At 35.4% G+C, this 27,770-nt stretch overlaps 2 protein-coding genes across 2 annotated transcripts in view; one reads left to right on the top strand and one right to left on the bottom strand.

Annotated features, from left to right (window-relative positions):
- LOC105066739 (butyrophilin-like protein 1) overlaps positions 1-27,770 on the bottom strand; it is a 224,876-nt gene that overhangs the window by 23,636 nt on the left and 173,470 nt on the right. The window lies entirely within an intron of this gene.
- The window catches only part of LOC123616054 (uncharacterized), an 83,614-nt gene that overhangs the window by 29,429 nt on the left and 26,415 nt on the right, over positions 1-27,770 (top strand). The window contains exons 18-34 of the mRNA XM_074349064.1: positions 963-980; positions 2,886-2,906; positions 3,248-3,274; positions 4,244-4,264; positions 5,784-5,804; positions 7,333-7,392; positions 9,947-9,967; positions 11,002-11,028; positions 11,995-12,015; positions 13,502-13,522; positions 16,921-16,941; positions 17,947-17,967; positions 18,946-18,966; positions 21,223-21,282; positions 23,861-23,881; positions 25,272-25,289; positions 27,145-27,165. Coding sequence (XP_074205165.1) covers positions 963-980; positions 2,886-2,906; positions 3,248-3,274; positions 4,244-4,264; positions 5,784-5,804; positions 7,333-7,392; positions 9,947-9,967; positions 11,002-11,028; positions 11,995-12,015; positions 13,502-13,522; positions 16,921-16,941; positions 17,947-17,967; positions 18,946-18,966; positions 21,223-21,282; positions 23,861-23,881; positions 25,272-25,289; positions 27,145-27,165 — 441 coding nt within the window. The remainder of the gene's footprint in view (positions 1-962; positions 981-2,885; positions 2,907-3,247; positions 3,275-4,243; positions 4,265-5,783; positions 5,805-7,332; positions 7,393-9,946; positions 9,968-11,001; positions 11,029-11,994; positions 12,016-13,501; positions 13,523-16,920; positions 16,942-17,946; positions 17,968-18,945; positions 18,967-21,222; positions 21,283-23,860; positions 23,882-25,271; positions 25,290-27,144; positions 27,166-27,770) is intronic.

The raw sequence follows: 27,770 nt of genomic DNA, 5'->3' as shown, positions 1-27,770 counted from the left end.
TTAGTGTGTAGAGGAAAGAAGCATGTCTCATCAATATTTCACTGTGTACCCAAGCATGCTTTCACCTGTTTCTTATCATTTTTCTTCAGCACGCAACTTCCGTCTTCCTCAACACCATCCTACATAGAACGTACATGATTTATCTTATTATTTCGTTTTCCCAAATGAAGCATGGCTTCTGTATTTGTTACCCAACTTCCCCCGTATTAATTCTGTGATTTCTCTTACTGAGACAATCTAAGCAGACATTACTTTTGAGTCTACAAAATGTTAGTCATGATACATTTCTACATCTTGCCATGTCCGGGCTTCAGAAGTGTGACTTTTCTCCCCTTCTATGCTCAGCCCTTTGATGCACCAACACTTGCACTGTCGTTCAGTACTTACACCCTGTCTCTTCACATCAGTTCATGAAGAACTGCTCCACTTTGGCTTTAGCGAAAATAGAAATTCCCGTTACAGACGTGTATGTATCCATCAGTTGACAAAAATGTGACTAGAATCACCTGGGAAACAAACCTGCATTTCTCTACAACACTGATACAAAACGCTAAGTCAGTGTTCCTGGCTTCTACTAAATCTTAGGTATTACAGTAATGAAGTAGGCTCCGTCTATTTAGTCACAGTTTAAGAGACTGTTAGAGCTCAATGCAAATACTAAGAGCGCTACTACATTCAATATAGATAAAGAATGTTTTTAAAAAGTAACTTTCAAAACTACTATTTTAATAACCTTCCTCCGTTAAGAGAATACTTTTAAATATTACCCGTACTCTTCTCTGGGAGTATAGTTTCCTGACAAAATGAGCCCTCACCCACTGCACGTGTGTGTTTGTGTGTGTCTGTGTTTATCTGCATTCAGCTAGTTATCAACTTACTGTGAAGTTTGTCAAAAAATGTTGTTTCTTGGTTTTCCATTTCCATAGTATTGACCTTAATATTTCCATTGTATTTTTCTATAGAAATTCAGGAACGAAACGGTACGTATTCTAAAAGTTGTAACTCACTACCTTCTTTCACACGACTGAAATATTGAATTGTTTATTGTTGGGGGGAGGGTACAGGTCAAGTGGTAAATTGCATGCTTAGCATGCACAAGGCCCTGGCTTCAATTCCTAGTACCTCCTCTGAAAATAAATCAATAAACCTAACTATTTCTCCTCCCTTTCACCCACCCTCCCCAAAAACATATATATATAAATTGTTTATCTCCCTCTCTCTGTTCTCAACTTTAGATGTGAAAGACCAAGAATCCATTGCCTGGGAAGTTGCCAAAGAGATTTTGTTTTTCCTACAACAGGATATAGTCCTTAAATCTTTAATATCTTCTAATGGCAGTTTTCAGTGATAATTTTTATTCCAAAGATAATTCCATTCAGGAATAGATCAAATTAATGCAAGTACACACTTGATATGACTACCATTACAGGTAGATGGTTGGACAGATCTGTCTCTTTACTATGTTCTTCCTCATCTCTTTTCAAGTACCTCTCTTGTGAACGAGTGTGGGTTTGTTTTCTGTGTACCCTGATAAAGAAGTAAGGTCCAATGCCAGACCAATAATTGATTGACTTTTATGCCTGAGGGAGGCCTATACTACCTCTTTACATGATGTCATTTTCAATCACTTTTTTGGGACACACAGGCATACACAGAAGTGCAAAAATATTTTTTCTACTTGGTGAAATGAGCTTTGAATCTCATGGCTCCATTGCTCAGAAATGTTTGTCAGTTAGGACCCCACTGCAAAGAATATTAGTGTTTGAAAATTTAACCTCCTCCCTTTCCAACAGTTTATCCACATTTAAGGGAATTCTTTATTTTTTCACTTGGTCAGTAAGTGAGAGGACAAAAAGGCAAATCCTGTTAATGTTTGCCCCTGTGTATCTGGTCATGCTTTCATTTGTCATTGTCACCTTGTTCAGTGCCCAATCACTGTCTTCAAATTCGGCATACACATAGTCTTGCAGGAATTGTCTCGTCTATTTGCTTTTCAGCGGATGTTTGCCACATTCATTAGCTATTCAATTTTTCCCAGTGGTACTTCTGTGCTTTGTCCTGTGGTTGCAGTCTCTGCAGACATTCTCTTCTCGTCCAGTTAATGCTAGTAACCAGATACCTCTGGAGCACTATCATTTTCAGTGTGGCTGATGCGTAACGTGTTTGTCCAAGACGTGTTCATGTTCTGTGATCTAGAACTTGTATCACTGGTGTTGAATATTTCACGTCCCTTCCTTACATGAGATTTAATTCAGATGAGCTTCCTTTTGCCCTGGGTTGAAATAGAAACCCACAAAAATTGGGTAATGTGTTCACTGACTGATGTAAATGTGAATAGAGAGGTCCAGTACATGACCACATGGAATCTCTAGAAGGGGGTTAGCCCTCTCATTCAGCGTTTGTGTCCAGTTTATTGAACATAACTACCTTGATCTCTGAACACATGTAGCAGCAGCCAAATAGTTTATAATATGTGACAAAGTAAAGAATGAAAGCCTAAGTAATGTCAAAATATTTAAGAACTTTAAAAAGGTTAGTCCCAGGACTAACAGTCCTAAAATTCTCTCTCAGTGTGGAAAAATCACTCAGTTTAAGCCCCTGTCCGTTTCTAGAGAATATCCTTATATGAAGTGAGGGTCTGGCGACTGTGGTTGTGTGAGTGTGTGAGTGTCTGTGTGTGTGTGTGTGTGTGTGTGTGTGTGTGTGTGTGTTTCTGTGAATATGTACTCGGTGTTTATAGACCTGTTCCGTGTATGTTTTCCTGTTTTGTGTGTGTACTTGACTACTAATACATTTAATTGTCAGCCCAAAATTTTCAATAAGATTGAATTCAATTTATTTTTCTTTCTTTCGATATTTCCTTGGACTTTCATTTTATTTTTCAGATGTTTCCAGAAAACCAGTTGGTAACTATTCTTGCATTCTTTGCCCCATAACCCTTTCAAAGAGTGCTAACTGTCCTGCCTTTGTATCTACATTGGCTCATCCTTCCTTTCTTCCCTCTCCAAGTTTTGGAACTCAACTACACCAATATTAATTTCTTCCATGTCTTCTTCCCCAATTGCATCAATTCCCTTTTATCCTTTTGTATTACAAGCGTTTTCTCTTGTGCAACCATTAGGGGTGTTTGTTTGTTTCTCTCTGAAGACAAGTCTCAGAAACAACTATGGAAATGCTTGAAAATTTGTCCTTCTCCTTTCTGACAGTGTGTCTCATTTTGAATGAATGATTTCTTTCTTTCCTTTAGTTAATGACAAATGTGAAGAAGAAAATGGTAAGTCTCATGAATGTACCTCCCTGTGTACCTAAGCATGGTTTCAACTGTACTTATGCCTTTCACTTCAGCTTCCAAGGATCATCTTTCTCAACTCCAATATGTGCTTCTTTTACACGACTTCCTCTGCAGTCTTACTTTGCTACTGAAGTTTTGCTCCTCATTGGCTATTTAATTGTCCCCCAGAATTGCTCTTTGATTTGTCCTGTAATTGCAATGTTTGCAGATATTCCTTTGGAGTCAATAACTTTTACTATTATATACCTTTGGAGTAATGGCTTTTCTGAGTGGCTGAAGTGAAACTATTTCTGAGACATGCTCAGGTCACTTGATTTAGGCTCACCTCACTGCCATTTAATACCTTTTTTTTTCCTTTTCATGGAAATTAGTTAAGAAAATTTTCATTTAGGCATAGTTAAGAGAAATTCACATGCACACTGTTATGTATTCATTGATTGATGAAAGTATTCTTAATAGTAAGACCACGGGGATACACCCTATGGTACCACTAGAAGCAGTGGTGTGAGATCCTCCAATTCATTGTTTGTGGCTGCTTTGTATCACTTTGATGTCATAAAAACCCAACTGAATATACAGATGAAGTAAAGGAAAAGTACTTACTACATCTTACAAACTCAATCAGAAAAGCCTAATTGTATGTAAAGGGATGAGGAACATTTGGAAGTTTAGCATGAGAACTGCTATTTGTAAAAGTTCTCAAACAAGAATATCCACTCATTTTATCTTTGTTTTCATTTTGAGGGAAACATTTTTCGGATAAAACTGAGCTCTCAACTACTGCATATGTATATGTGTGTGTGTGTGTGTGTGACTTCATGCAATGGTATCTGATTGTGTGTATCTGTGTGCACATCCACGTGGGTTCAAATTGAAATATAAATTTTGTGTTAAATGTGAATTACTTTTCCATTTTTACATTATATTTACATTGATCTCTCCATTTTTCAGAAGGACCTCAACTAACAGTAGGTAAGTTTTCAAAAGATCTGTTTCTCCTAAACCCATGAGAATGATGGTTTCTCACTGAATTAACATTTCCTGCCTTTTAATCTGTTTCTATCCATCATCTCACTCTTCTCCTGGATGCCTACCTTTCCCTTACAATTAAATGTTCTTGCAATTCTTTCTCAAGTTACCGTAAGTTAACTTCCTTTCAATTTCCCAACCTTCCATAATTTTCCACTCCTTCTTTTTTCATTCCATACCATTCTTTCCCTATGACATTGGCTTTTTCTGTTTTCTAGAGACTTGCAATAGGTTCCCTGAGAAGTTAGTGAGATGAAGGGCATTAGGGATTGACAAGCGCATTGTGTTTGTCTTTATGAAACATGTCCAAAGATAAGAACTCTGTAACATATACCAAGTTGAAGAGACCATTTCTATGCCAATGATATTTCCCCAAACATTTAGAGGTGACAGAAGTTGTCTGTCATGTGAGTGATGTTTATCATCCATTGTCCTCTCAGATAAGATTTAATATCAGTCATCAGCTATTGTGAATTTGAGGCTTTTTTATCCACTGCTCTTTAATATGTTATCGAAGTATTTCCAGGTTTAGCAATAATTTTACATGATTCTCCTGGGAAATTTTTAATGTACAGTCATACTGCTCTTTCTATTTTTGCATTTTCAATAATACAATTTTAATTGTGTCAAATTGAATTTCCTGATAAATAATGATAGAAGGACTTCTAGTTCAAGAAAAGCTCTATTAAAATGTATTTCTAAAATATCAGTTTTCATTTTGCATGAGATGCAATTACCTAATATGATGTTAAAGATTTTCATAATACAAAATAGTTTTTTTATTGAACTATAGTTGATTTACAATACTGTATTTTTTTCACGAGTATAGCAAAATGATTCAGTGATATATACATGTATCATCAGTGGTGGGAATGTGTATTGGTGTAGACACTATGGAAGACACTATGAAGTTTCCTTTAAAAACTGAAAATAGAGATAGCATATGATCTTGCAATCCAATCCTATGGTGAGTATAGACTATAATTGTGGTGATCATAGACTTCACCATAGAAGTTCTCTTCATTTCGTTTCCCATTGAAAGTACAATTAGCTGATTATATCTTACAAAATGAATAATGAGAAACTAACTAAGAAGAAAGTGATTAAAAACTTTTTCAAAGATTACCTTCGGAACGAATGTTCCTACAATTCTCTCTCAGTGTAGTAAAATGATTCAGTTTATGCCTCTCTCTATTTCTGGAGAATATCCTTCAGCAAAAGTGTGGGTTTGGTCACTTGGTTCTCAGAGAGTGTGTGTGTGTGTGTGTGTGTGTGTGTGTGTGTGTGGACGCACGCGCTCCTGTTTGTATGTACGTTTTCTGTATGTGTGTTACTGTTTTGAGTATTTCTGGTTTTGAATAAGATTCAATTTGATTTTAAATATACATTTTAAAATAATTTTCAATTCTCTTTTTCTTTCTTTCTTGGATCTTTTCATGGATCTTTTCTTTTTGTTTTTCAGCTGAACTACAAAGACGATATGGTAAATTTTTTTAACGCACATTGTTCCATACCTTTCTAACTATTGCTAACTTTTCCTGCCTTTCTATCTATACTCCAGTTCCTGGCACATCCTTCTCCTCTTCCCTCTCCAATATTTTGGATAAGGACCACTCTCATATTAATGTCTTCCTTCTGTTTTCCTGTTTCACTCCCTAATTCTCCTTGTTTTTCACTGCATGCCTTTTCTTTTTTTTATTTTTAATTCTTCAGAGACTTGCCCTGATTGATTATTATTTTTGTAGAGATGACTGGCATTAGGCTGGTCACTACATCACTTCCATTGTATATATGTTTTCTGGCAAATGACCACTGAGGTAGAATTTCTGTCACCTTTCAAGTTCTGGGGAGAATAACTGTGCAACTGAAGCTGATCCAACTAAAGTGAAAAGAAGGCTCCAATTTGCCGAGTGAAATTTCTCAACCTTCTGATCTTTCAAGGACAATAAATTGACGTCATCTTGGTCAAGTGTGAGCTCTAAACTAACTCTACAGTTCACCTTGATCATATTACCCAGTTGTTCCCGAGTATGCAAATGTATTAGCTAATATTTTGTGACCTCTTTTCTTTCAAAATTATTAGCTCTGCAAATTGTAATTTTTCTTAATGAGTTTAGAAGGACTTTACCTGCTAAGGGAAGGGCATTTAATTACATATCTATCATTAATAAAATGTTATTTCATTAATGTGAGAAGTGAAGTTTTGGGGAATTTAGTCTTTCGAAATGAAGTTTGCCTTCTCCATTGTTTTTTAATTTCTCCCATTAGTACTTCTGTGATTTCTCTTCTTGATACTGTCTAGGCAGAGCTTTTTTGGTCAGTAAATGTTAGTAATAATACATTTCAATGATTTGCCTTTTCCAAGCTTGTGAAGTGTGAGTTTTCTCCACTATATTCTCAGTCCTTGATGTACAAATGCTTTCAGACTAACACTTGGTACTTAAACTCCATCTTTTCATGGGATTTTATTAAGACATGCCTCAGTAGGCTTTAGCTACAATAGAATTTCATATTACACGAAGTTATTTATTGATCAGTTGAGAGAAATATGAATAGAATTATCCAGGAAAAGATCCCTGAATTTCCTCTACAACACTGGTTCATGATGTTAATTCAACATACATGTCGTCTTCACACAATTTAGGTATTACAATAATGAAGTTGATTGCATCTATGTGTTAACAGGCAAAGAAGTATTATAGCTAATGAGCCCAATAATAATAGCTCTAGTAATGTCAAAATAAAGAACATTTTAAAAACGTGCACTTCAGAACTGTTATTATGATACTTTTCCTTAATTTAGATGATATTTATTTATTCCTATTCTCCTTTGGGAGAATATTTTCTTGACAAAATCAGCTCTAATTCACCGTGCGTATGTGTGTGTGTGTACCTGCATTCACATAATTTAACTTTATATGTTTATATTTTGTAACAACTTTGGTTTCCTGGTTTTCCATTTCCATGTTATTGACATTAATCTTCCATTTGGTTTTTTTTTTTTTTTAAAGAACCTCAGGGAAGACACGATAAGTATTCTAAAAACTCTGATGACAGGATTCTAAAAAACGGTAAGTATTCTAAAAACTGTAGAATCCCTTTTTCACGGCTGATTTCTTGAGCCCTTAACATTCCCAGTACTTAACCCCTATGCTTTTCTTTGTCTTTCCCTTCTCCTGGATGTCGACCTTTACCTCTCGCAATTTTACGTATGGACTTCCCCATAAAATGTTCTCTCCATCTAGTCTCCACTGGTACAATCCATTTCAAATCCTTATTTTTCCATCCTATATCATTTCTTTCCTGTTAACATTACCTTTGTGTGTTTTTATAAACTCTCTAAAACGTTGATGAGATTATGGACATTAGTATGAAAGGCACTGGGTTCCACTCTGTTTAGCTTCCAGGAAACATCCCTAGTTAGGACCTCCATTACTTTCCAATTTCAATGGCCCACATTTGTTTTGATAATACTTCTACAAACCAGCAGAGATCAGAGACGATGCCTAAGAGGCTCGGTGAAGTTTACCTATTAATTTTCCTTTCAAAGCCTGTGTAAATTCTCCTGTCTCTCCTTTTTGAGGCACATTCCTCCACTGTGCTTGAATACATACCCCTGCACTCTTAGGTTTAACAATATTTCCAATGGTGTTTTTGGAAGTTTTTCTTTCATCTTCTTCTTCTTAATTTTTTGTTTTGCACTTTGAATGACACAATGAACACCTCAACAACCAGAAACCTGTTCAATGTTTACAAAAGAAGTTTAAATAGCAGGAAATGTTCAATTATTTCTCTCTCTCTCTCTCTCTCTCTCTGTCTCTGTCTCAATTCTCGGCTCTTGATGTGACCGATAAGGAAATCATTGCCCTGGAAAGTTTCCAAAGACTTTTTTTAAACAACTGGATAATATTTTTAAATTTTAACATCTTTTCATGACAGTTTTCAGTGATACGTATCCTTTTAAAAATAATAGAATTCAGGAATATATCAAATTAATGTATATAGCAGGATTTATAAGACTGTCATTACAGGTAGCTTTGAGGAAGATGGGTGCCATTACTCTGTTCTTCCTCATTTCTTTCCAAGTACTGCTCTTGTGAAAGGGTTTGTGTTTGTTTTCTATGAGTCCTGAAAATCGACAAATTTCCAATGCAAGACCAGTGATGTGCAGGACCTTTATCCCTGAGAGAGGGCGCCGATAGCTCTTAGGTATTACAGTATTTATAGGTATTACGTGATACCATTTTCACTCTTACTCATTTTGACACACAGCATATATAGAAGAGCAACAATATTTCCTCTTCCTGGTGAAATAACCTTTGAATCTCCTGGCTCCAGTGCTCAGAAATATGTGTCAGTCAGGACCCCTCAGAAATGTATTGCAGTGTTTGAAAATTTAAAACTCCCCTCTTTCTGACTTTCTCTCCTCATTTTGAGGGAATTGTTTATTTATTTTTGTACTTAAACAGTAACTGTCCTGGTAGTAGCTCACAGTGAAAAAGAATACAAAAATGAATATATGTATATTCATGTATGACTGAAAAATTGTGCTGTACACCAGAAATTGACTCAACATTGAAAACTGAGTATAACTCAATAAAATTAAAAAAAAAAAAAGACAGTAACAGTGAGGAGAAGAAAGCAAATCTAGTTATTGTTTACCCCTGTGTATCTGGTCATGCTTTCACCGGTTATTGGAATCTTGTCTGCAGTGCTCAATTGCCATCTTCATCAAGTGCAATATACACGTATTCTTGTATGATTTTGACTCATCTATTCGCTTTTCAGCTCGGCACATTAATTAGTTGTATAGTGTTCCCCATTGGTTCTTCTGTGACTGGTCCTGTTGCGTCAATTTAGTAGACATTTTATTCCTCTCTAGTTAACGCCAGTAATCACATACCTCTGAAGCACCATCATTTTCAGATGTGTAATGTTTGTCTGAGAGACATGCAAGCCCTGTAACTTAGAATTTGTGTCACTGGCATTGACTATTTCATTTCCCTTTGCCTCATGAGATTTAATTCACGTGCCCTTCATTTAGGCATGAGTTGAAATAGAAACCCAGAAGTACAGGGTGATTGTTCATTGAGTGACATAAAAGTGAACAGAGAGACTCAGTACATGACTATGTGTAATCTCTAGTAGGGGTTTCTAGTCTTCTAATTCAGCATTTGTGTGCAGTTTATTGAACATAACTACCCTGATCCCTGAATAAACGTGGAAGCAGCCAAATAGTTTTTTATATTTTGCAAAGTATATAATGAAGGCGTAACTAATATCAGACATATTTAAGAACTTTTTAAAAAGTTTACCTCCAGGACTAACATTCCTAAAATTGTCTCTCAATGTAGTGAAATCATTTAGTTGAAGCCCCTCTCCATTTCTTGAGAATATCCCTGTGCAATGTGAGGATTTGGTCACTTTGTATGTGTGAGTGTGTGTGTGTTTCTATGAATATTTGCTCCTGTGACTATAGGCCTGTTCCATGTATGTTTTTCGGTTTTGTGTGTGTATCTGACTACTAATACATTTAATTGTCAGTGCAAAATTTTCAATAAAATTGAATTCTATTTGTTTTTCTTTCTTTTGATATTTTCTTGGCCTTTTCATTTTATTTTTCAGATGTTTCCAGAAAACCAGTTGGTAACTATTCGCACATTCTTTGCCCCAAAACCCTTTAAATGTGTTCTAGCTTTCCTGCCTTTGTATCTATATGCCCCAATTGGCTCATCCTTCCTTTCTTCCCTCTCCAAGTTTTGGATCTTAACTACACCAATATTAATTTCTTCCATGTCTTCCTCCCCGATTGCATCAATTCCCTTTTATCCTTTTGTATTACAAACGTTTTCTCCTCTGTAACCATTAGGGGTGTTTGTTTCTTTCTCCCTTTTCGTGTTTGTTTTTTTTTCAATGTGTCAAGGTAATGCCCAGATTTTTATAAATACAACCATACTATCTGTTCTTTCTCTTTTACCTTTTCAATGAAACTATTTAATTTATTAAATTTCAATTATATTACATATTAGTAGAGGGAATTTTGTTCACATGGAATTTTCCACTGTTTATATACCTATCAATTCTCAATTTTCTACATGAAGTACATGGAAACCATTATCCCGGTGTTTTTCCTGAGATGTTTGATTACAATACAAATATAACTCAATTAGAACTTTAACATGCTCTACATAATTAATATGTTAAATGATAATTTCTATTTCAAAAGGAATTCAAGTATATATCAATTTAAATTTTGTATGAAGCTGTCTATGAGTACTGCTATGCCAAGAGTATTTAAAAATTGGTGCTTGTAATCTATTGTTTTTCTTTGTTTTCAAGGACCACTTGTGTGTTTGTGTGTGTGTATGAGTGTGTCTTCATTTTATTCTAAAAAAGGTAGACGGCCCAAAACAAACCAACAATTGACATATCCCATATCCTTTAACCCAGAGCGAGTGCTGCTCTACTGCCTTGCATTCTGGATGTCCCTCTTTGTCCCTTTGTCATGTATGGGAGTGAAATAACACTTCCTTTGGCTGGGCAGATGGTCTCTGAAATTTGCAGTTTCAATTCTCAGAAGATAAGTATCAGAAATAGCTATGGAAATATTTGAAAATTTGCCCTCCTCCTTTCTGACACTGTGTCTCGTTTTGAATGAATGATTTCTTTCTTTCCTTTAGTTAATGACAAATGTGAAGAAGAAAATGGTAAGTCTCATGAATGTACCTCCTTGTGTACCTAAGCATGGTTTCAACTGTTACTTATGCATTTCACTTCAGCTTCCAAAGATCATCTTTCTCAACTCCAATATGTGCTTCTTTTACACGATGTCCTCTCCAGTCATATTTTTGCAACCAAAATTTCCCTCCTCATTGGCTATTCAGTTATCCCCCAGAACTGCTCTTTGATTTGTCCTGTAATTGCAATGTTTGCAGGTATTCTGTTGGAGTTAAGTACATTTTGCTAATTATATACCTTTGGAATAATGCCTTTTCAAAGTGGCTGAAGTGAAACCTTTTCCAAGACATGCTCAGGTCACTTGATTTAGGCTCATCTCACTGCTATTTAATACTTTTTTTTTCTTTTTCATGGAAATTAGTTAAGAAAATTTTCATTTAGGCATAGTTGAAAGAGAAATTCACATGCACACTGTTATGTATTCATCAATTGATGAAGTATTCTTAATAGTGAGACCAAGGGGATAAACCCTATGGTAGCTCTAGAAGCAGTGGTGTGAGATCCTCCAATTCATTGTTTGTGGCTGCTTTATATTAGTTAGATGTTAAAAAATCCAACTGAATATACAGATTAAGTAAAGGAAAAGTACTTACTACATCTTACAAACTCAATCAGAAAAGCCTAAGTGTATCTAAAGTGATGATGAACATCTGAAAGCTTAGCACGAGAACTGCTATTTGTAAAAAAGTCTCTAACAAGAATATTCACTCATTTTATCTTTGTTTTCATTTTGAGGGAAATATTTTTCAGATAAAATTGAGCTCTGAACCATTGGGTGTGTGTGTGTGTGTGTGTGTGACTTCATGCAATGATATCTTTGTGTATCTGTGTGCACATCCATGTGGTTCAAATTGAAATATAAATTTTGTGTTTAATCTGAAGTACGTTCCCATTTTACATTATATTTACATTGACCTCTCCATTTTATTTTTCAGAAAGACCTCAGAGAACAGTAGGTAAGTTTTCAAAAGATGTATTTCTCCTAACCCTATGAGAATGATGGTTTCTCATTGAATTAACATTTCCTGCCCTTTAATCTGTTTCTATCCATTGTCTCACTCTTCTCCTGGATGCCTACCTTTCCCTTACAATTAAATGTTCTTGCAATTCTTTGTCAAGTTACCTTAACTTCCTTTCAATTTCCCAACCTTCCATAATTTTCCACTCCTTCTTTTTTCATTCCATACCGTTCTTTCCCTATGACATTGGCTTTTTCTGTTTTCTAGACTTGCAATAGGTTCTCTGAGAAGTTGGTGAGATGAAGGGCATTAGGTTGAAAAGCACGTTGTGTTTGTCTTTATGAAACACATCCCAACACAGAAACTCTGTAACATATACCAAGTTGAAGAGACCATTGCTATGCCAGTGTCAGTTCCCCATTTACAGGTGGCAAAGGTGCCTGTCATGTGAATGATGTTTGTTCCTCCATTGTCCTCTCAAATAAGAGTTAATAGCAGTCATCAGTTAATGTGAATTTGAGGCTCTTTTATCCACTGCTCTTTAATATGTTATCCAAGCATTTCCAGGTTTGCAAATAATGTTACATGATTCTTCTGAAAAATTCTTAATGTACAATCATACCGCTCTTTGTATTTTTGCATTTTCAATAATACAATTTTAATTTTGTCAAATTGAATTTCCTGATAAATAATGGTAGAAAGACTTCTAGTTCAGGAAAAGCTCTATTAAAGATTACTCTAACATATCAGCTTTCATTTTGCATGAGATGCAATTACCTAATATGATGTCAAAGATTTTCGTAATATGAAATAGTTTTTCATGGACTATAGTTGATTTACAATACTGTATTTTTTTCAGGAATACAGCAAAATGTTTCAGTGATATATACATATATAATCATTGGTCAGAATGTGTATTAGTGTAGACACTATGGAAGACACTATGAAAGTTCCTTTAAAAACTAAAAATAGAGTTAGTATATGATCTTGCAATCCAATCCTATGGTGAGTTAAGACTATAACCGTGGTGAGTTATAGACTTCACCATAGAAAGTTCTCTTCATTTCGTTTCCCAATTGAAACTACAATTAGCTTATTATATCTTACAAAATAAATAATGAAAACTAAGAATAAAAGTGATTAAAAGCTTTTTCGAAAGTTTACCTCTGGAACTAATGTTCTTACAGTTCTCCCAACTGTACTAAGATGATTCAGTTTATGCCCCTTTCCATTTATGGAGAATATCCTTGAGCAAAAGTGTGCATATGCACACTCTCTGTGAGTGTGTGTGTGTGTGTGTGTGTGTGTGTGTGTGTCTGCTCCTGTGTGTGTGTATGTTCTCTGTATGTGTGATACTGTTTTGAATATTTCTGGTTTGAATAAGATTGAATTTGATTTTAAATATAAATTTTAAAATAATTTTCAATTCTCTTGTTCTTTCTTTCTTGGATCTTTTCATGGATATTTTCTTTTTGTTTTTCAGATGAACAACGAAGACTATATGGTAAATTTTTTTAACGCACATTGTTCCATAACTTTTAAACTATTGCTAACTTTTCCTACCTTTCTATCAATTTACCAGTTCCTGGCTGAAACTTCTCCTCTTCCCTCTCCAGTATTTGGGATAAGGAACACTCTCATATTAATGTCTTCCTTCTGTTTTTCCTGTTTCACTCCCTAATTCTCCTTGTTTTTCACTGCATGCCTTTTCTTTTTTTTATTTTTAATTCTTCAGAGACTTGCCCTGATTGATTATTATTTTTGTAGAGATGACTGGCATTAGGCTGGTCACTATATCACTTCCATTCTATATGTGTTTCTGGCAAATGACCACTGAGGTAGAATTTCTGTCTCCTTTCAACTTCTGGAGAGAATAACTATGGAAAAGAAGTGGATCCAACTTAAGTGAAAAGAAGACTCCAATTTGCTGAGTGAAATTTCTCAACCCCAATCTTTCAAACATAGTAAATTGATGTCATTCTGGTCAAGTGTGAGCTCTAAGCTAACTCTAGAGTTCACTTTGATCTTCTTAGTCCTATGGTGAGTTAGGACTCTAGTTCTCTACATTTCATTTCCCACTTGAAAGTACAATTAGCTTATTATATCTTACAAAATGAATAATGAGAAACTAAGAACAAAAGTGATTAAAAACTTTTCGAGTTCATCCCAGGGACACAAGGGTGGTTCAACATACGCAAATCAATCAATGTAATGCATCCCATCAACAAGAGAAAGGACAAAAACCACATGATCATCTCAATAGATGCAGAAAAAGCATTTGATAAAATTCAACACCCATCTATGATAAAAACTCTCGCCAAAGTGGGTATATAGGGAACATATCTCAACATAATAAAAGCTATATATGACAAAGCTACAGCCAGCATAGTACTCAATGGTGAAAAACTCAAAAACTTCCCACTAAAATCTGGGACAAGACAAGGATGCCCACTATCACCACTCCTATTCAACATAGTCCTCGAAGTCCTAGACACAGCAATCAGGCAAGAGAGGATAAAGGGATCCAAATTGGAAAAGAAGAGGTGAAAGTGTCAATATATGCTGACGACATGTTACTATATATAGAAAACCCTAAAAGGTCCACACAAAAACTACTGGAGCTGATCAAAGAATTCAGCAAGGTAGCAGGTTACAAGATTAATGCTCAAAAATCAGTTGCATTTCTTTACACTAACGATGAATCAACAGAAAAAGAAAGTAAAGAAACAATCCCCTTTAAAGTAGCACCCAAAGTAATAAAATATCTGGGAATCAATCTAACCAAGGAGGTGAAAGAATTACACCCAGAAAACTATAAACCATTGATGAAGGAAATTAAAGAAGACTTTAAAAAATGGAAAGATGTCCCATGCTCTTGGATTGGAAGAATCAATATTGTTAAAATGGTCACACTGCCCAAGGCAATCTACAGATTTAATGCAATCCCTATCAAATTACCCAGGACATATTTCACAGAAGTAGAACAAATCATAATAAAATTTATAGAGAACCATCAAAGACCTAGAATTACCAGAGCATTACTGAAGAGAAAGAAAGAGGCTGGAGGAATAACTCTCCCAGACTTCAGACAATACTATAGAGCTACAGTCATCAAGACAGCATGGTATTGGTACAAAAACAGCCATATGGACCAATGAAACAAAATAGAGAGCCCAGAAATGAACCCACAAACTTTTGGTCAACTAATCTTCGACAAAGGAGGCAAGAATATACAATGGAAGAAAGACAGTCTCTTCAGCAAATGGTGTTGGGAAAACTGGACAGCAGCATGTAAAACAATGAAGCTAGAACCCTCCCTTACACCATACACAAAAATAAACTAAAAATGGATAAAATACTTAAACATAAGACAAGATACAATGAACCTCCTAGAGGAAAACATAGGCAAAACATTATCTGACTGACATTTCAAAAAATTTCTCCTAGAAGAAATAAAAGCAAGAATAAACAAATGGGACCTAATGAAATTTACAAGCTTCTGCACAGCAAAGTAAACCATAAGTAAAACAAAAAGACAACCTACGGAATGGGAGAAAAATCTTTGCTAATAAAACTGACAAAGGCTTGATCTCCAGAATATATAAGCAGCTCATACAACTTAATAAGAAACAATCAAACAACCCAATCCAAAGATGGGCAAAAGACCTTAACAAGCAATTCTCCAAGGAAGAAAAAAAAATGATCAATAAGCACATGAAAAAATGCTCAATATCACTAATTATCAGAGAAATACAAATCAAAACTACAATGAGGTATCACCTCACACCAGTCAGAATCGCCATCATTCAAAAGTCCACAAATGACAAATGCTGGAGAGGCTGTGGAGAAAGGGGAACCCTCCTACACTGCTGGTGGGAATGCAGTTTGGTGCAGCCACTATGGAAAACAATATGGAGATCCCTCAAAACACTAGGAATAGACTTACCATATGACCCAGGAATCCCACTCCTGGGCTTATATCCAGAAGGAACCCTACTTCAAAATGACATCTACACCCCAATGTTCATAGCAGCACTATTTACAATAGCCAAGACATAGAAACAGCCTAAATGTCCATCAACAGATGAGTGGATAAAGAAGTGGTGGTATATTTATACAATGGAATACTATTCAGCCATAAAAACTGACAACATAATGCCATTTGCAGCAACATGGATGCTCCTGGAAAATGTCATTCTAAGTGAAGTAAGCCAGAAAGAGAAAGAAAAATACCATATGAGATCGCTGATATGTGGAATCTAAAAAACAAAACAAAAGAAAAACATATAAATACAAAACAGAAATAGATTCATAGACATAGAATACAAACTTGTGGTTCTCAAGGGGGTGGAGGGTGGGAAGGGATAGACGTCATTTTAAAATTGTAGAATAGATAAACAAGATTATACGTAAAGCACAGGGAAATATACACAAGATATTATGGTAGCTCACAGAGAAAAAAATGTGACAATGAATATATATACGTTCAAGTATAACTGAAAAATTGTGCTGAACACTGGAATTTGACACAACATTGTAGAATGATTATAAATCAATGAAACATGTTTTTAAAAAAAGTTTTTGAAAGTTTACCTCTGGAACTAATGTTCTTACAATTCTCTCTCAGTGTACTAAAATGATTCAGTTTATGCCCCTCTCCATTTCTGGAGAATATCCTTGAGCAGAAGCGTGGGTTTGGTCACTCGGTATGTGTGACTGTGTGTGTCTGTGTGTCTGCTTCTGAGTGTATGTATGTTCTCTGTATGTGTGTTAGTGTTTTGTGTATTTCTGGTTTTGAGTAAGATTGAATTTGATTTTAAATATAAATTTTAAAATAATTTTCAATTCTCTTGTTCTTTCTTTCTTGGATCTTTTCATGGATCTTTTCATTTTCTTTTTTAGATGAACTACGAAGACTAAATGGTAAATTTTTTTAACGCACATTGTTCCATAACTTTTTAAACTATTGCTAACTTTTCCTACCCTTCTATCTATTTACCAGTTCCTGGCTCAACCTTCTCCTCTTCCCTCTCCAATATTTGGGATAAGGACCACTCTCATATTAATGTCTTCCTTCTGTTTTTCCTGTTTCACTCCCTAATTCTCCTTGTTTTTCACTGCATGCCTTTTCTGTTCTTTAAACATGTTTTTTCTTTTTTTATTTTTAAATCTTAGAGACTTGCCCTGATTGATTATTATTTTTGTAGAGATGACTGGCATTAGGCTGGTCACTACATCACTTCCATTCTATATGTGTTTCTGGCAAATGACCACTGAGGTAGAATTTCTGTCAGCTTCCAAGTTCTGGGGAGAATAACTATGCAACTGAAGCTGATCCAACTTAAGTGAAAAGAAGGCTCCAATTTGCTGAGTGAAATTTCTCAACCCCAATCTTTCAAACGCAGTAAATTGATGTCATTCTGGTCAAGTGTGAGCTCTAAGCTAACTCTAGAGTTCACTTTGATCTTCTTAGTCCTATGGTGAGTTATAGACTTCACCATAGAAAGTTCTCTACATTTCGTTTCCCACTTGAAAGTACAATTAGCTTATTATATCTTACAAAATGAATAATGAGAAACTAAGAACAAAAGTGATTAAAAACTTTTTCGAAAGGTTACCTCTGGAACTAATGTTCTTACAATTCTCTCTCAGTGTACTAAAATGATTCAGTTTATGCCCCTCTCCATTTCTGGAGAATATCCTTGAGCAGAAGTGTGGGTTTGGTCACTCGGTATGTGTGACTGTGTGTGTGTGTGTGTGTCTGCTCCTGTTTCTATGTACGTTCTCTGTATGTGTGTTAGTGTTTTGTGTATTTCTGGTTTTAAATAAGATTCAATTTGATTTTGAACATAATTTTAAAATAATTTTCAATTCTCTTTCTCTTTGTTTCTCGGATCTTTTCATGGATCTTTTTGTTTTGTTTTTCAGATGAACTACAAAGACTATATGGTAAATTTTTCTAACGCACATTGTTCCATAACTTTTTAAACTATTGCTAACTTTTCCTACCTTTCTATTTACCAGTTTCTGGCTCAACCTTCTCCTCTTCCCTCTCCAATATTTGGGATAAGGACCACTCTCATATTAATGTCTTCTTTCTGTTTTTCCTGTTTCACTCCCTAATTCTCCTTGTTTTTCACTGCATGCCTTTTTTTTTTTTCCTTTTTAATTCTTCAGAGACTTGCCCTGATTATTATTTTTGTAGAGATAACTGGCATTAGGCTGGTCACTACATCACTTCCATTGTATATACGTTTTCTGGCAAATGACCACTGAGGTAGAATTTCTGTCACCTTTCAAGTTCTGGGGAGAATAACTATGCAACTGAAGCTGATCCAACTTAAGTGAAAAGAAGGCTCCAATTTGCTGAGTGAAATTTCTCAACCCCAATCTTTCAAACGCAGTAAATTGATGTCATTCTGGTCAAGTGTGAGCTCTAAGCTAACTCTAGAGTTCACTTTGATCTTCTTAGTCCTATGGTGAGTTATAGACTTCACCATAGAAAGTTCTCTACATTTCGTTTCCCACTTGAAAGTACAATTAGCTTATTATATCTTACAAAATGAATAATGAGAAACTAAGAACAAAAGTGATTAAAAACTTTTTCGAAAGGTTACCTCTGGAACTAATGTTCTTACAATTCTCTCTCAGTGTACTAAAATGATTCAGTTTATGCCCCTCTCCATTTCTGGAGAATATCCTTGAGCAGAAGTGTGGGTTTGGTCACTCGGTATGTGTGACTGTGTGTGTGTGTGTGTGTCTGCTCCTGTTTCTATGTACGTTCTCTGTATGTGTGTTAGTGTTTTGTGTATTTCTGGTTTTAAATAAGATTCAATTTGATTTTGAACATAATTTTAAAATAATTTTCAATTCTCTTTCTCTTTGTTTCTCGGATCTTTTCATGGATCTTTTTGTTTTGTTTTTCAGATGAACTACAAAGACTATATGGTAAATTTTTCTAACGCACATTGTTCCATAACTTTTTAAACTATTGCTAACTTTTCCTACCTTTCTATTTACCAGTTTCTGGCTCAACCTTCTCCTCTTCCCTCTCCAATATTTGGGATAAGGACCACTCTCATATTAATGTCTTCTTTCTGTTTTTCCTGTTTCACTCCCTAATTCTCCTTGTTTTTCACTGCATGCCTTTTTTTTTTTCCTTTTTAATTCTTCAGAGACTTGCCCTGATTATTATTTTTGTAGAGATAACTGGCATTAGGCTGGTCACTACATCACTTCCATTGTATATACGTTTTCTGGCAAATGACCACTGAGGTAGAATTTCTGTCACCTTTCAAGTTCTGGGGAGAATAACTATGCAACTGAAGCTGATCCAACTTAAGTGAAAAGAAGGCTCCAATTTGCCAAGTGAAATTTCTCAACCTTCTGATCTTTCAAGAACAATAAATTGACGTCATTCTTGGTCAAGTGTGAGCTCTAAGCTAACTCTACAGTTCACCTTGATCATATTACCCAATTGTTCCCAAGTATACAAATGTATTAGCTAATATTTTGTGACCTCTTTTCTTTCAAAATTATTAGCTCTGCAAATTGTAATTTTTCTTAATGAGTTTAGAAGGACTTTACCTGCTAAGGGAAGGGCATTTAATTACATATCTATCATTAATAAAATGTTATTTCGTTAATGTGAGAAGTGAAGTTTGGGGAAATTTTTAAAAAGATTTTCAGAAAACATAATTTAAACATTAATTTTTTACATCCTCTATCCTCTTGAGATTTTCCATCTACAGTTTTGTTTCAGGAGAAATTTTGTTTCAGGAGTTCAGCCATGTATCTCTTCACAGTTTATACTTGGCTCAACCTGGTGACTATTCCTTTAGCCCCTGTGCGCAGAAGGGCCCTTTACTGTATATTTTCTCATCACTTTTTAAGTATGTCTTCCCTATATTCCTTAACGTTAGTATTTTATTTTGAACAAATGTAGAAGAGCCAACACAAGCCCAATAGGAACTCCTATTCTACCTCCTCTTATGGAAAAGTTTCCAATCTTAGATCCTTTGCAAAACAGAGGTTATGAAATTAAAACTACAACACTTCTCATTGGCTATATGGACTTCATACTTTAAGGAATGAAATCTCATAAATGTACGCTCATTTGAACCTAAGAGAAAACTAAGTAAATACCATATATTTTTGAAGCCCTCGCTTCCTCCCTTCCTGACATCATCATCTTACATGGAATGAGTTGCTGTTTTCTTATTTTTATTGATGGATCAGTGTGAAGAGGGAAAAGTCATGTCTCATAAGGTATTTCACTGTGTACTAGAGCATGCTTTCATTTGTTTCTTGTAGCTTTGTCTTCAATACTCAATTTCCCTATGCCCAAACAACACTGCACATAGAGCTTACGTGTTTGTCTTGCTATTTAGTCTTTCCAAAGGAAGTTTGCCTTCTCCATTGTTTTTTAATTTCTCCCATTAGTACTTCTGTGATTCCTCTTCTTGATACTATCTAGGCAGATTTTTTTTGGTCAGTAAATATTAGTAATAATACATTTCAATGATTTGCCTTTTCCAAGCTTGTGAAGTGTGAGTTTTCTCCAATATATTCTCAGTCCTTGATGTACAAATGCTTTCAAACTAACATTTGGTACTTAAACTCCATCTTTTCATGGGATTTTATTAAGACATGCTTGAAGTAGGCTTTAGCTACAACAGAATTTCATATTACACGAAGTTACTTATTAATCAGTTGAAAGAAATATGAATAGAATCATCTAGGAAAACATTCCTGAATTTCCTCTACAACACTGGTTCATGATGTTAATTCAACATATATGTCGTCTTCACACAACTTACTTATTACAATAATGAAGTTGATTGCATCTATGTATTAACAGGCAAAAAGGTATTATAGCTAACGAACCCAATAATAATAGCTCTAGTAATGTCAAAATAAAGAACATTTTAAAAATGTGCACTTCAGAACTGTTATTATGATACTTTTCCTTAATTTAGATGATATTTATTTTTATTCCTATTCTCTTTTGGGAGAATGTTATCTTGACAAAATCAGCTCTAATTCACTGTGTGTATGTGTGTGTGTGTGCCCCTCTGTGTGTTTGTACCTGCATTTACATAATTTAACCTTATATGTTTATATTTTGTAACAACTTTGGTTTCCTGGTTTTCCATTTCCATATTATTGACATTAATCTTCCATTTGGTTTTTTTTTTTTTAAAGAACCTCAGGGAAGACACGATAAGTATTCTAAAAACTCTGATGACAGGATTCTAAAAAACGGTAAGTATTCTAAAAACTATAGAATCCCTTTTTCACGGCTGATTTCTTGAGCCCTTAACATTCCCAGTACTTAACCCCTATGCTTTTCTTTGTCTTTCCCTTCTCCTGGATGTCGACCTTTACCTTTCGCAATTTTACGTATGGACCTCCACATAAAATGTTCTCTCCATCTAGTCTCCACTGGTACAATCCATTTCAAATCCTTATTTTTCCATCCTATATCATTTCTTTCCTGTTAACATTACCTTTGTGTGTTTTTATAAACTCTCTAAAACGTTGATGAGATTATGGACATTAGTATGAAAGGCACTGGGTTCCACTCTGTTTAGCTTCCAGGAAACATCCCTAGTTAGGACCTCCATTACTTTCCAATTTCAATGGCCCACATTTGTTTTGATAATACTTCTACAAACCAGCAGAGATCAGAGACGATGCCTAAGAGGCTCGGTGAAGTTTACCTATTAATTTTCCTTTCAAAGCCTGTGTAAATTCTCCTGTCTCTCCTTTTTGAGGCACATTCCTCCACTGTGCTTGAATACATACCCCTGCACTCTTAGGTTTAACAATATTTCCAATGGTGTTTTTGGAAGTTTTTCTTTCATCTTCTTCTTCTTAATTTTTTGTTTTGCACTTTGAATGACACAATGAACACCTCAACAACCAGAAACCTGTTCAATGTTTACAAAAGAAGTTTAAATAGCAGGAAATGTTCAATTATTTCTCTCTCTCTCTCTCTCTCTCTCTCTCTGTCTCTGTCTCAATTCTCGGCTCTTGATGTGACCGATAAGGAAATCATTGCCCTGGAAAGTTTCCAAAGACTTTTTTTAAACAACTGGATAATATTTTTAAATTTTAACATCTTTTCATGACAGTTTTCAGTGATACGTATCCTTTTAAAAATAATAGAATTCAGGAATATATCAAATTAATGTATATAGCAGGATTTATAAGACTGTCATTACAGGTAGCTTTGAGGAAGATGGGTGCCATTACTCTGTTCTTCCTCATTTCTTTCCAAGTACTGCTCTTGTGAAAGGGTTTGTGTTTGTTTTCTATGAGTCCTGAAAATCGACAAATTTCCAATGCAAGACCAGTGATGTGCAGGACCTTTATCCCTGAGAGAGGGCGCCGATAGCTCTTAGGTATTACAGTATTTATAGGTATTACGTGATACCATTTTCACTCTTACTCATTTTGACACACAAGCACATATAGAAGAGCAACAATATTTCCTCTTCCTTCTGAAATAACCTTTGAATCTCCTGGTTCCAGTGCTCAGAAATATTGTCACGTAGCACCCCTCAGAAATGTATTGCAGTGTTTGAAAATTTAAAACTCCTCTCTTCCAACATTCAATCCTCATTTTGAGGGAATTGTTTATTTATTTTTTTACTTAAACAGTAACTGTCCTGGTAGTAGCTCACAGTGAAAAAGAATATGAAAATGAATACATGTATACTCATGTATGACTGAAAAATTGTGCTGTACACCAGAAATTGACTCAACATTGAAAACTGACTATAACCCAATAAAATTTAAAAAAAAAGACCATAATTGTAAGGAGAAGAAAGCAAATCTAGTTATTGTTTATCCCTGTGTATCTGGTCATGCTTTCACCGGTTATTGGAATCTTGTCTGCAATGCTCAATTGCCTTCTTCTCCAAATGCAATTTACACATATTCTTGTATGATTTTGGCTCATCTATTCGCTTTTCAGTGGATATTTGGCACATTAATTAGTTATGCAGTGTTCCCCATTGGTACTTCTGTGACTGGTCCTATTGCGTCAATCTCTGTAGACATTTTCTTCCTCTCTAGTTAATGTCAAGATTCACATACCTCTGAAGCACCGTCATTTTCAGATGTGTAATGTTTGTCTGAGAGACATACAAGCTCTGTAACTTAGAATTTGTGTCACTGGCATTGACTATTTCATTTCCCTTTGCCTCATGAGATTCAATTAACGTGCCCGTCATTTAGGCATGTGTTGAAATAGAAGCCCACAAGTACAGGCATGTGTTGAAATAGAAGCCCACAAATACAGGGTGATGTGTTCATTGACTGACACAAAAGTGAAGAGAGAGACTCAGTTCATGACAATGTGTAATCTCTAGTAGGGGTTTCTAGTCTTCTAATTCAGTATTTTTATCCAGTTTATTGAACATAACTACCCTGAACCCTGAATAAACGTGGCAGCAGCCAATTAGTTTTTTATATTTTGCAAAATATATAATGAAGGCGTAACTAATATCAGACATATTTAAGAACTTTTTTAAAAGGTAACCTCTAGGACTAACGGTCCTCAAATTGTCTCTCAATGTAGTGAAATCATTTAGTTGAAAAGTCCCTCTCCATTTCTGGAAAATATTCCTGTGCAAAATAAGGGTTTGGTCACTGTGGATGTGTGAGTGTGTGTGTGTGTGTGTTTGTGTGAATATTTGCTCCTGTGACTATAGGCCTGTTCCATGTATGTTTTCTGGTTTTGTGTGTGTACCTGAGTACTAATACATTTAATTGTCAGTCCTATTTGTTTTTTTTTCTTTTGATATTTCCTTGGACTTTTCATTTTGTTTTTCAGATGTTTCTGGAAAACCAGTTGGTAACAATTCTTGCATTCTTTGCCCCATAACCCTTTAAATGAGTTCTGACTTTCCTGCCTTTGTATCTGTATGCCACCAATTGGCTCATCCTTCCTTTCTTCCCTCTCCAATTTTTGGATCTCACCTACAATATTAATTTCTTCCATACCTTCTTCCCCAATTCTATCAATTCAATTCTCCCTCCTCTTCTGGGGCCGTTTCAAATCAGACATCCTCTTGCACAAGGACTGTGTGGAATTAAAACTGCATTACTTCTCACTAGTGAGATGGATTTTGAAACCTTATGGTTCCAACTCTGATGAATGTGATTCCATTTGAACCCAAGAGAAAAACCAAGAAAGGGCTTCAGATGTTTAACCTCCTCCCTACCTGGCTTGACTTATTATTTCGAATGAATTTGAACGGTTTTTTCTTCCTTTATTGATCAGTTAGTGTGTAGAGGAAAGAAGCATGTCTCATCAATATTTCACTGTGTACCCAAGCATGCTTTCACCTGTTTCTTATCATTTTTCTTCAGCACGCAACTTCCGTTTTCCTCAACACCATCCGACATAGAACGTACATGATTTATCTTATTATTTAGTTTTCCCAAGTGAAGCATGGCTTCTGTATTTGTTACCCAATTTCCCCCGTATTAATTCTGTGATTTCTCTTATTGAGACAATCTAAGAAGACATTACTTTTGAGTCTACAAAATGTTAGTCATGATACATTTCTACATCTTGCCACGTCCGGGCTTCTGAAGTGTGACTTTTCTCCCTTATATGCTCAGCCCTTTGATGCACCACCACTTGCACTGTCGTTCAGTACTTAAACCCTGTCTCTTCACGTCAGTTCATGAAGAACTACTCCACTTTGTCTTTAGTGAAAATAGAAATTCCCGTTACAGACGTGTATGTATCCATCAGTTGACAAAAATGTGACTAGAATCACCTGGGAAACAAACCTGCATTTCTCTACAACACTGATACAAAACGCTAAGTCAGTGTTCCTGGCTTCTACTAAATCTTAGGTATTACAGTAATGAGGTAGGCTCCGTCTATTTAGTCACAGTTTAAGAAAGTATTAGAGCTCAATGCAAATACTAAGAGCGCTACTACATTCAATATAGGTAAAGAATATTTTTCAAAAGTAACTTTCAAAACTACTATTTTAATAACCTTCCTCCGTTAAGAGAATACTTTTAAATATTACCCGTACTCTTCTCTGGGAGTATAGTTTCCTGACAAAATGAGCCCTCACCCACTGCACGTGTGTGTTTGTGTGTGTCTGTGTTTATCTGCATTCAGCTAGTTATCAATTTATTGTGAAGTTTGTCAAACAATGTTGTTTCTTGCTTTTCCATTTCCATAGTATTGACCTTAATATTTCCATTGTATTTTTCTATAGAAATTCAGAAACAAAATGGTACGTATTCTAAAAGTTGTAACTCAGTACCTTCTTTCACACGACTGAAATATTAAATTGTTTATTGTCAGGGGGGAGGGTACAGGTCAAGCAGTAAATTGCATGCTTAGCATGCACAAGGCCCTGGCTTTAATGCCTAGTACCTCCTCTGAAAATAAATCAATAAACCTAATTACTTCTCCTCCCTTTCATCCACCCTCCCCCAAAATATGTGTATATATGTATAAAAATTGTTTATCTCCCTCTCTCTGTTCTCAACTTTAGATGTGAAAGACCAAGAATCCATTGCCTGGGAAGTTGCCAAAGAGATTTTCTTTTTCCTTGTACAACAGGATGTAGTCCTTCCATCTTTAATATCTTCCAATGGCAGTTTTCAGTGATAATTTTTATTCCAAAGATAATTCCATTCAGGAATAGATCAAATTAATTCAAGTACACACTTGATATGACTACCGTTATAGGTAGATATTTGGACAGATCTGTTCCCTTTACTGTGTTCTTCCTCATCTCTTTTCAAGTACCTCTCTTATGAACAAGTGCGGGTTTGTTTTCTGTGTACCCTGAGAAAGAAGTAAGGTGCAATGCCAGGCCAATAATTGATGTGACTCTTACACCTGAGGGAGGCCTATACTACCTCTTTGCATGATGTCATTTTCAGTCACATTTTTGGGGACACACAGGCATACACAGAAGTGCTAAAATATTTTTTCTACTTGGTGAAATGAGCTTTGACTCTCATGGCTCCATTGCTCAAAAATGTGTGTCATTAGGACCCCACAGAAAAGAATGTCAGTGTTTGAAAAATTTAACCTCCTCCCTTTCCAACAGTTTATCCACATTTAAGGGAATTCTTTATTTTTTCACTTGGTCAGTAAGTGAGAGGACAAAAAGACAAATCTTGTTAATGTTTGCCCCTGTGTATCTGGTCATGCTTTCATTTGTCATTGTCACCTTGTTCAGTGCCCAATCACTGTCTTCAAATTCGGTATACACATAGTCTTGCAGGAATTGTCTCGTCTATTTGCTTTTCAACGGATGTTTGCCACATTCATTAGTTATTCAATTTTTCCCATTGGTACTTCTGTGCTTTGTCCTGTGGTTGCAGTCTCTGCAGACATTCTCTTCTCGTCCAGTTAATGCTAGTAACCAGATACCTCTGGAGCACTATCATTTTCAGTGTGGCTGATGCGTAACGTGTTTGTCCAAGACGTGTTCATGTTCTGTGATTTAGAACTTGTATCACTGGTGTTGAATATTTCATGTCCCTTCCTTACATGAGGTTTAATTCAGATGAGCTTCCTTTTGCCTTGGGTTGAAATAGAAACCCACAAAAATTGGGTGGTATGTTCATTGACTAACATAAATTTGAATAGAGAGGTCCAGTACATGACCGCATGGAATCTCTAGAAGGGGGTTAGCCCTCTCATTCAGCATTTGTGTCCAGTTTATTGAACGTAAATACCCTGATCTCTGAATACATGTAGTAGCAGCCAAATAGCTTATAATATCTGACTAAATAATGAAAGCCTAAGTAATGTCAAAATATTTAAAAACTTTTTACAAAGGTAACCCCCAGGACTAAAATTCTCCCTCAATGTAGTGTAATCACTCAGTGTAAGCCTCTGTCCATTTCTGGAGGATATCCTTGTGCAAGGTGAGGGTTTGATGAGTGTCGATATGTGTGTGTGTGTGTGTGTTTCTGTGTGTATGTCCTCCAGTGTTTATAAGCCTGCTCCATGTATTTTTTCCTTTGTTGTTTGTGTCTTTCTGAATACTGACAAATTTAATTGAAAATCCAAATTTCTTCATAAGATTGAATCTTTTTTTCAATTTATATGGATATTTTATTTTTCAGATGCTCATGGAAAAACTTTTGGTAAATTTTGTCACATTCTTTGCCTCATAATACTTGAAATTTTTTCTAACATTCCCTGGCCTTATCTCTATATGCCATCAATTTGTTTATCCTTCTTCTATTCCCTCTCCAAGTTTTTGGATGTCAACTTCTCCCATATTAATTTCTTCCATCTGTTTTTCTCTTATTTCATCACTTCCTCTTTCTTTCTTTTTTTTTTTTTTTTTTTGCATTACAAAGCTTTTGTTCTCTGTAACCACTAGGGTTTTTTTTTTTTTCTTGTTTTTTTATATCACCAGAAAAATGCTTTGATTTGATTATGGTATTTGTAGGGATGCAGTTTATTAAGTTTATCAAGACATTCCTTCCATCCTGCATGTACTTTCATGCAAATGACCCCCAGATATAGAATATCTATGACATATCAATTTCAAGGGACAATAATTATGCAACTGATACCTACTATAAACTTCAGTGGAAGGAAGACTCCTAATTTGTTGAATATATATTATCCACCTTGTGCCCTTGAAATGACTAAACTTTCAGATGTCATTCCTCACCCAAGCGTAACCTCTATCCTAACTCTCCCATTCACCATGACCCTGTTGCCCAATTTTTCCCGGGTA

This window comes from Camelus bactrianus, chromosome 20, assembly GCF_048773025.1.
Source record: "Camelus bactrianus isolate YW-2024 breed Bactrian camel chromosome 20, ASM4877302v1, whole genome shotgun sequence".
Lineage (NCBI taxonomy): Eukaryota > Metazoa > Chordata > Mammalia > Artiodactyla > Camelidae > Camelus > Camelus bactrianus.
Note: the sequence above shows the minus strand (reverse complement) of the source record. Positions and strands in the feature narration are given on the sequence as shown.